Consider the following 9,612-nt stretch of genomic DNA (forward strand, 5'->3'; position numbering starts at 1 on the left):
CTGAAAGCCTGCCTTTAGTGATCCCAGCTTTAATTAGGCGAGGCATCTGTTGGGAGAAGTTGTGTTTTGTTTTTTTTAACTGTTCAGTCTCTGAAAAGCAAAAACATTTGCACAAACTGATACATCACCGCCGCTCTACAGGCTCATGCCGGACCGCCGCAGGCTCAGATCAGCGGAGCTCCTCGGCATCCAGCCACGGAGGCAGCGACAGCAGCAACGGCAAGAAAGTGGAAGTGATCGACTTGACACTGGACAGCTCCTCAGACGATGAAGGACCGGATTCGCCGCCGCCGCCGCCCCCAACGCTGCCTCCTCCTATCAAAAGAGCGTGCCCTTCGATGTCCCCGACCTCGCCACCCGTCATCAATAAAGGGTGAGGCGAGCACACACCCTAGATGCTGATTTAATCTCCGCAGGCAGGTTGAATTTGATTAAATGTGAAATTGATGCTCGTTTTAGCCGCTCGCGTGGGCAGTTTTGTCTCTCTGCTTAAATGATTCATGAGCACAGCATCTTCTTGACATTTCACATCGGCGCTCGCAGTCGGTGCCCGAGCGTGTCGACGAAACATTTGTGTCTGATGACCCGATTGACTTTCCATAACTCGCCTCGCTTGCCTTTTTTGCAAACAGGAATCAAAGTTCAGCCAATCATAGTTTGTCGCAAAATTTCAAAACTGCCGACAAACAGACCCGACTGAAGTCTTGAATCCAGCTTTAGTATGGCTATGAAATTTAAACAGCTGCCTTTTCTACCAATCCAAAATTCATTAGGTGCATCTGCTGCTCCCATTTCTCTTTAATGAATCCTGTGAGTGTTACTTTTCTAATTGAAGGTGACAGGACGGCCCTGTGGTTTATCCCAGTACACGTGACACATCATAAAAGCCTTATTAGAAGTTACGTGGCTTCTTTAGTTCTTTATCTCTTCGTCTTCTTCCTCTGTGTTTGCCTTTAGCGTGTTGAACCTGCACCATCAGGCCTCTCCTGTGAGCCGTACCCCCAGCATGCCCGGGATAGACACCAGCTACATCCCTCCTGTCCCCCCTCTCATCCAGGACTACAGGCCCTACTACCACACCCCCAATGACCTTTCAGGTAATGACACACATACAGGATGCTTTGCAAGTATTCATGAATACATGTGCATTAGTAAAGATACTGTTGTGTACAGTGCATTTATGTAAACCTAACTATAACCTATATCATTCACAGTGTGTAGCCAAATTTTGTTAAAATTGTGCTAACTTTATGTAAAATTCTGCCAAAGAGCCACACTGTTCTAACATAACAAAAGTATTGTGCAAAAGTCTTGAGTCACCTCTCATTTCTTCCTGTTTATCTTCCAGTGAGCCACGCTTTGTTGTCATTTTTCAAAGTGCAGCAGTTCTCCAGGCTTTCTGAAGGTCTTTGGCTCATCGTGGCTCATTCAGTAGAAGTAATAATTAATAATAAATGCTCCTAACTCAAGAGAAGAAGCAGTGTTGTGTTTACACATAACAGACAATTTAGCAACGCATTTTAAATTCTATCTTTAGCACTTTGTTAGTAGTAGCCTGACACAAAAGTTTGCCATTTTCATACTTTCTTTAGTTGAATCAGATGAAAAATGCCAGAGCTAACACAGTTTGACAGATATAAAATAGTATTTTTGCTCTAACACAGTGATTCCTAAAGAGCTATTAGTTAACTGATCTCAGTGTAGTGTGCAATGTGTCCTTAAAAACACTGAAGAAACTGCATAAGTGGAGGACAAAAGAAGTGATAAGACCAAAAAATGTCAGGCTTAAAAAAAAACAAACAAACTGTAGCCTCGCTTTGATTAATGCAGAAAAGACATTGATTCATTATGCAATAACATGTGGAAAGCGTCTCATTTACAACAACTTCATGCTGAAAATGATCCCAAACATTACAAATGCATTAAAAGGACAAACTTTCATACTGCGATGGATGTTCGGAGAGTAACTTGGGTCAACCTGTCTTGCCCAGTGATATTTGGCATGCAGACTGGAGCAGCCAGGGATCAAACCACCAACAGAATAGTAGATAACCTGCTCTACTTCCTGAGCTACAGCCACCCCAAAGCTTACAGCAGCGGGTATTCCCAGACGGTCTTTCATCCAAGTGCTAACCATCCCCTACCCTGCTTAGCTTCTGACTTCAGCTGAGACTGGGCATGCTCAGGTTGCTATGGTCATAAACTCTAACAATAACAGCACTGTATTTCCATGTATGATTGCAGGTGTTTCAATATATTGTTGTGCCTATTTCCCATTTTTCTGACAAGGAGGTGGCTCAAGACTTTTGCACAGTAAATTCTGAAAGAAAACACAATGGAAAAGGCAAAAAGCTTAAAATTGCAACTGAACTTAACTCTTTAACTTTTAATGAATCGACCTTGCCTATTTCACAGATTTGTGCCTCTCTGTGCTTCTGACTTCTCTTAACTTAAAAAACAAACAAACCATACAATATGTATTTGCATTTGTGATATTCATCACTGACTTTTTCTCTACTTTATTTCCAGAGTTGAATTTTTTCTCTTTTCTTCAAGGGGACAATCATCCGGTACGTACAGCAGTGTTTGATATTGTGTAAACGTGGCTGAATTTAGCAGCTGAAACACTTTGTTGTTTTCAGTAAAATCCTGGAAGCCTGTGAGAACAAAATGTTCAAAACGTGCTTATGGAAAAAAAGAAAGCACAAGCTTTGTTTTTAGCCCTCCTCAGAAACAAGCTGCCCTCTTTGTGTTATTTCTCATAAAATGTGTCTGTTACCGAGTGTTCTTATTTCTTCTGCCTCTGGGCTGTAGTCTGTACTGGTTATTTAAGGAGAGATGAAGGTTTGCCAAATGAGAGTGTCTTGCATAGCTTCAGTAGTGCAATATCCAGCTGTTATCTGCATCTGGGATTTCTTCTGCCAGTGAGGATGAATGGGATGCCATATGTGTCTAAAATAGTATTAAAATTCAACAGCAACTGCACATCAAGAGTCAGTATTGCTTTGCATGAATCCACAGACTTCACAGTGAGGAGTTTTTGTTGGAGAGCGGTTTCGTTGCTTCCTGAAAGTTTTAAATACACCTGTGCTCCAGTGGTCACCTGTAATGACTTACAGGCATAGGTCAGTTTTACACATTCTTCACAACTGCATGTATCCATACCTGTGACAGCGACTGTACATGCAGTATAATACGTGAGATTTGAGTTAAAGAGTTTTTGGAGAGCTCGCCGTATGTGCCCCCCCCCCCCCCCCCCCCGTTCTGGGTCATGACCGCAGCCTATGGGTATGAAGAATGAGTTCCTTGACCCTGCATTCTCTTCGAAGACCACCAGATGGCGATATCTGTTTTTCCAGACTTTGGGTCATGTAGAAGTCTGAAGGGAAACTTCTTTCTGTCTTCTTGACTCTCTCTTGCTGAGTTTATGGGCTAAGTCGCTCATTTTGGGTCATATTCAGTCTATTTATCTACCTATCAGCACTTTGGTCAGTGGTTGCTGTTTTTAAAGTGCTTTATAAATAAAGTTGGCTTGGCTGTTTTTTTTTTTTTTTTATTCCTGGTCATAATGTGTTCTATAATGGAGCAAGTCATGACTTCAGAAACAGCAGATGACTATTTCCACCTTTCACACTCTCTGTGGTTCAGGTAAAAGTCGCTTCCTGTTTAATGGAGTTCTATTTCCCCACTCTCGCTAAACCATCATTTATATGGGATATCTCTGTCCCATATGAACAAAGACTTAGGTATACCTAAGTCTTATCTTACCATACCTAGGTATTACCTTACCTTACAAAGAACCTTGAGATAGATGACTGTTGTTGTGAAGTGAAACTAACAAGATCACACTATACACACTTTAGTAAAATGGAACGCCATCCATCTATTGTCTTCTGCTGATCCGGGGCTGGGTCACGGAGCCAGCAGCCTCCCTCTAAACCTCCTCCAGCTTATCTGAGGAAACAGCAAGGCCAGCGGAGGCCTGCCAAGAGATGGAATCTCTCTGACGTGTCTTGGGGCAACCCTGAGGCCTCCTCCCAATGGGACATGCCTGGAACACCATGCCAAGGAGGCATCCTTGTCAGACACCTAAGCCACCTCAGCTGGCTGCTTTTGATGTGGATGAACAGTGGCTCTACTGTGAGCCCTGCCCAAATGGCTAAACTCCTCACCCTATCTCTAAGGGAGGTCTTCTGAGAAATCTCTTTTCCACCACGTGTATCCATGATCTCATTCTTTCGGTCGCTACCCAGAGCTTGTGACCATATTTGAGCGTAGGCACATCTTTGCTTTTACACTCACCTCTCTCTTCACCATGACAGAGCACTACATTGTCTGTTATTAAACTGTATCTTATGCAGAACAGCTCACCTGTGTGAAATGCACAATGATTGCCTGTTAGAGTTCTGTCTGTTTGTCTGGGATAGTTTAGTAATCTCTTATGTTTCTCTTATTCTTCTCTTATGTTCTCGCTGTTTGAATGTGTTGTTAGTAAATGAGAAACATAAAAGCAGGATATGCAGATGGGTGAATGATATTTGAACTCCTCTCAGACTTAAACTGACCCACATCTGGGTCTTTCAGGACTTTGTGCCTCACTAACACCCCCTCCCTGCTTCTGTTTCTGCCTCCTTTCAGCATTACAACATGGTTATGGCAGCAGCCGCGGCTGCCTCGGCCTCAGAAGACCACGAGCTGCTTCTCAACCGCTTCATGCCCTACACCACCTCCTCCTCCGCCTCCCACCTGTTCCTCGACCAATCGGCAGTCTCCTCTGCGCCTTCGCTGACAGCGCCGACCAACGGGGTGAGCAATTCGGGCAGCACCAGCAGCCTGGTCTCGTCCAGCAGCCTCCGTGACACTCATTCGACACACTCGTCCTCACATTCGAGCTCACACTCCTCACACACGCATCCCGGGGTGGTGGCCAGCCGGAGCAGCACTGAAGCTGCGGTGGCGGCTATTTACGGCGGGATACCCGATGTTATATCGTTGGACTGACCCTGGATGAGTGGAGATGACGGCGCGGGCACAGCTGGAATCCAGTAACAAACTCAACCGCGAGGGGTGACTTTTAAGAAACTAGACTGCCCCCCCACCCCACCCCCCGCGAGTCATCAAACCCTGAACATTCGAGGAGCCGTGACGACGAGTCTGTCTCAAGAAGAGCACTAATAATATGAGCGGACAACTGATCCTAGTCCAGTCCCGAGTCATCACTTAAAGGTGTGGACATTGTGTTGGTGTGCTGACTTTAGATCAGAAACCTGTCCAGCATGTGAACCCACGTTACTGCTATACTGGTACCAACCCGGCACAACGAGCAAAGATGCTACCTGAGCAAAAACACAAAGGAGGGGGGGGCTCTTTTCTCTTTTTTTTTTTTTTTTTTTTTTTAATAAAAACAAAGGAGCGGCACCGTGTACAGAGAACAGAATCTATTTTCCTCTTTTACTTTTGTATGTTAAATCGGGACAATTTCAGTCTAGAGAGCTGCTTCAGTTGTTGTTTGTAAGTGGAGGACTGAGTCGGATTAAATTTTTTTGTGTGTTCTCACACAAACACGAGCTCATTCATATGCCTGTTGCCATGTGGTTTGCTCTCTTTTAGCTATACCCCGTTTCCAGATGTCAGATTTGCATTTCTCCGATCTAAACTTCACTTCTCTCTGCGTGCTGTTCTCTTTTTCTCACGTTCAAATTCATGGCATTTTGTGTCTCTCTCCGACGACGGGAGCTTTTCAGACGCTGAATATACAGTTTATTCATGTGCTAATAATTTTATTATGCTTTTAAGTTATGTATGATATTTAAGCCTTTAGAAATATATATATATATATGAATATATATGCATTCCCTTTGACCTTCAGGTTGATGCTGTGGGGAGTGTGGAATTAGCCATTTCCATTTTATTTTAATGTTTTTCATTTCCTCTCCTCAATTCCCGCCTCCTTTTAGAGACTCTACCTGCAGACAGCATTTAGAAGTGAAACTATTTATACCTGCCAGTTTAGAGGTTTTCGATGGAACAGTTACAGTTGTTTATTTCTTTTGCACAATGCCCCCCCCCCCCCAAAAAAAACGACAAAAAACCCACACACGGTACCTGAATATGATCAAAATAATCAAGAGGGTAGTTTGATCTGTGCGTCACAGTCTTTTCAGTCTGCTGTCCTTCCTTTAAGCCACTTAATCCTCTGCCCACCGTGTCTCGTCTTCTCTGTTGATGATGAAGGTCAAATTGGTGTTGTAGCAGCGCTAGGCCTTTTTAAAGATACAGGCGTCCATAGCACGTGACTAAGCTTAAAGTTGTGCCTGTTCTTTTGTTTTTGGGGGTTTTTTGTTCTTGTTTTTTGCTCAGATTCATGTCTTAAAAGCTTACCCACAACCCCTGGCCCACTTTCCTTTTAATGCATCTTCTGAAGATCAGACCTGTGACTGATATCATCTCAGGAGTTTTATTTGGGAAAAGCAGATAATAGTGGGACACAGTTGAAGAAGGCAATCTCAGCTTGTCCCTTTTTAGACCGGGCACCGAGTCAGATGGTTTAAAAATACATTGCCTGTCTGCTTCTTAAATGAAAAAAAACCTCTGCAATGTTCAGAGCGTGATGTGGAAGTGTCAGAACAGCGCAGCGGTTTTAGGACGGCGTTAACGTTCAGCTTAAAAAAGTGAAAGGTTTGCAGTTTTAAGACTGGACACGCTTGCGCTTTCTGCTCCCCTCAGGTTATTAACAGATCCATGTTGCAGAGATCCTCTGTAATCTGGTCACATTACTGGTGACACCGTTAATCCCGGTGCCCGTTCAGCACACCCCACCTCCCCCTTTCTCTGTGTCCTTGAAACTTTCTCAGAGTCCCCTGTTATCCGTCTCTCTTAGACGCTCTTCTTCCAGAGGTCGGACACGGGCAGTTCCCGTCAGAGCCTAATTATCCCCGCCACCGTGAGATAATCGCTTCTGACAGCACAACCCATCACATTAGATCCTCTGCCCTGTCCCTCCACTCTCGACAAACCAGATACACCCTTCCCTGTCTCGCCCTCTGTGTCTCTCTCTTGGCATTTGTAAATCTTTTCCCAGGTCTTCTCATGGGAACCCGCCCCCCACCTCTCAGACTGACTCAGTCATTTGCCAGAACAAGTCTCGTCTGTGTCGTGTATGTCGTACAGTATTTTATTTATTTTGTATTCATATTTCTGTACATTATATTTTTACATAATGTTTGAATTCCATGACTGAGAGTGTGTGAGTCTCTGGGAACTGATGTTATATGACTTTATTTAATGTGCATTTTACTTCTTTGTTTTTTCCCTGCCAGCAGCACAACTTCTCAGAAAGGTGTTGTGTAGTCACTCATAAATGGAAATGACGCGTGTGTGCGTGCGTGTGTGTTTTCTCTGGAGCTGACTTGGGTAATATTTACGATAAGGGCACAAAACACATGCGTTATTATTACGCGCTTGATTTAATGCGCTTCGAGTTCCTGCTGCTTACCGTTAAGAAATGACCGAGTCGGTGTGAGTGAGCACCCGATGGGTTGTCAGTAAACAGTTTAATGAAGAGTTGCTGTAGATATTCGTTGAAATATTGTTTGATTCTGTCAGGAATTTAAAGGTTTTTCTATTCAAGTGGCGGTCACGTGCAGGTTTGGGCATTTTTGCTGCTTTGGCCAGGCGGAAGAAAAACCGTTCAGAGCCTTTAGTGTCAAAAGATTTAAAGCTTTTTGCCGTGTTCCCACAGCTGCCTTTAAGCTTTAGCTCATCTCAGTGAAACATTAACCCTTTAAGACCTACCATAGAACCAAGTTCGCCAGAGCTTATATTAAATTTTTACATGCTGTGGAGCCATTTTTGGGAGCATTTCAAGTTGCTATACATCAATACAACCATTATAGCCCAAACTTTAATAATATGTCTGCATTAGGTGCATAGTAATTACATAAATTGCAAAAAAGTGCAATAAACTACAAAAAAATTGAAAATCGTTTTTGTTTTTTTAACATATATTTCTAGTTAGAGAAATTTAAGAGGCTTATCCCTCAAAACTGTAAATACAAAAAAGTTACACAAACTAGTTTCCCACCACAGGAAATTTATTTTGAGTGTCTTCATAGTTTTATTTTTGAAATACACCAATTTTTATATACTGCAGGAAAAACGAAAATAAATATTATAGTGCAAATTTGCAAAATAACAGCATATGCATCAAAATAAACTATTTCCAGCAGTGCAATATGAGTCTTAAGCATCCCAGAAACGACACAGAAAGTCATAAAGTCAAACATAACTTTTTAAAACACATAACAAGTAAAACACAAGCTCATAAGGCCCCGATCGTAAAAAACTACATTTCCGCAAAATGACGTCACTTCCGGTTTCGGGCAGGTCATGCGGTCATGTGATAGTTCGCGCTGATGGAGTAGGAAGTGTTACAAACAGCTGATGGATCGGCGAAGCGTGTTTCTGGAATATCATGTTTTTGTTGCTGCAAGTGATTTTTATGCAGTTTTTGCAAAGCTATATGTGGAAGGAAACTGTGACCTAGGACAAGCTGATGGCATAAGATGTAAGTACAACTCCTCCAGTTTCATATGCAAAAAAAATTATTGCGCTAGCTTACTTGGTTGCAGAGCTACCAGGATTTAAAAATAGTTACGCAAAACAGAGCGTGCCCGCTCCGATCGGCTGTAAAGGGTTAATCCCCCTTCAATAACAACAAGAACCTATAATTTAAAAAAAAGAAGAAAAAGGTTCAAATTGACAACAGAGGTAAGATCACCCCAACCCCAGCAGATCAGCTGATTTCAAAGCCAGGCCCAGTCACCTGAAGCATCTGCAAGCCGCTTTGCAACCCACCTTAATCTCAGCTCCATCTTTAACACAGCGCCTGATGTAATATCACATCTCCAGTTCTCCATCTATGTGTAAGCAAGGAAGGTCTCAACACAGAGCCACAGCAGCAAAGATAAATGATTGCAGGAATAAAAATTTAAAATTATATTTTGGATTTAGTGATCCTCTCTTTAACTGCTGTTTAAGTTTAACCACCTTGTATTCTGTCAGAGTTGCTAATCTTGTTTCAGAAAATAAAAGTGCGTACACGTTTTCTCTGTTCAAAGAAAACGTGTATTCAAACGGGATTATTTGTTATTCTCCTTGTGTTTTTAATGAGTACAAATTAAAAAACAAAAACAGCTCCTCCATCTTTAAACTGTTTGGGTGGGGATCTGCATAGTGTTTTGCTCCAAGTGCTAATTTAATCCTTTGATACATGGGATCTTCCGCAGGCAGTTTGGAACATTTAGAAAATCCATCAATCGATGCACTTCTCTGATTCCTGGAACCAGCCTAAAAACACCTGGTCATGTGCATACAGGCCTGTCATTAAACCAGATTTCCACTTCACGATTGACGGTGATTTTATTGTTATATTCGGAGAAAACGAGGTGAAAAGCTACTGCCGATCAGATTAATCTGTCGATCTGTTTGTGTGTTTTGTGGCAGGATTTTCAGATTGCAGAGAGTCTCCAACCATAACCGTAGGCAAAGAGGAACCACATTATTTATGATATTATTACCATTATGTCAATATTTAACTTTGGTGGGTTGTTT

The 9,612-nt window shown here is 42.6% G+C and overlaps 1 protein-coding gene across 2 annotated transcripts in view; it reads left to right on the forward strand.

Moving 5' to 3' along the window:
- The window catches only part of LOC146719007 (E3 SUMO-protein ligase PIAS1-like), a 71,385-nt gene extending 62,693 nt beyond the window's left edge, over nucleotides 1–8,692 (forward strand). The window contains exons 11-14 of one of the 2 annotated variants that reach the window (XM_085458649.1): nucleotides 142–373; nucleotides 958–1,097; nucleotides 2,530–2,570; nucleotides 4,639–8,692. In XM_085458649.1, the coding sequence (XP_085314775.1) occupies nucleotides 142–373; nucleotides 958–1,097; nucleotides 2,530–2,570; nucleotides 4,639–5,001 (776 nt within the window). In that variant the 3' untranslated portion in view covers nucleotides 5,002–8,692. Of the gene's footprint in view, nucleotides 1–141; nucleotides 374–957; nucleotides 1,098–1,348; nucleotides 1,769–2,529; nucleotides 2,571–4,638 lie in introns of those variants that run through there. The other variant, XM_085458657.1, reaches the window with a different exon arrangement.
- Nucleotides 8,693–9,612: the final 920 nt, after the last annotated feature.

This window comes from Copadichromis virginalis, linkage group LG1 (genome assembly GCF_057382275.1).
Source record: "Copadichromis virginalis isolate Kocher_CV1m ecotype Utaka linkage group LG1, C_Virginalis_male_GT1.1, whole genome shotgun sequence".
NCBI lineage: Eukaryota > Metazoa > Chordata > Actinopteri > Cichliformes > Cichlidae > Copadichromis > Copadichromis virginalis.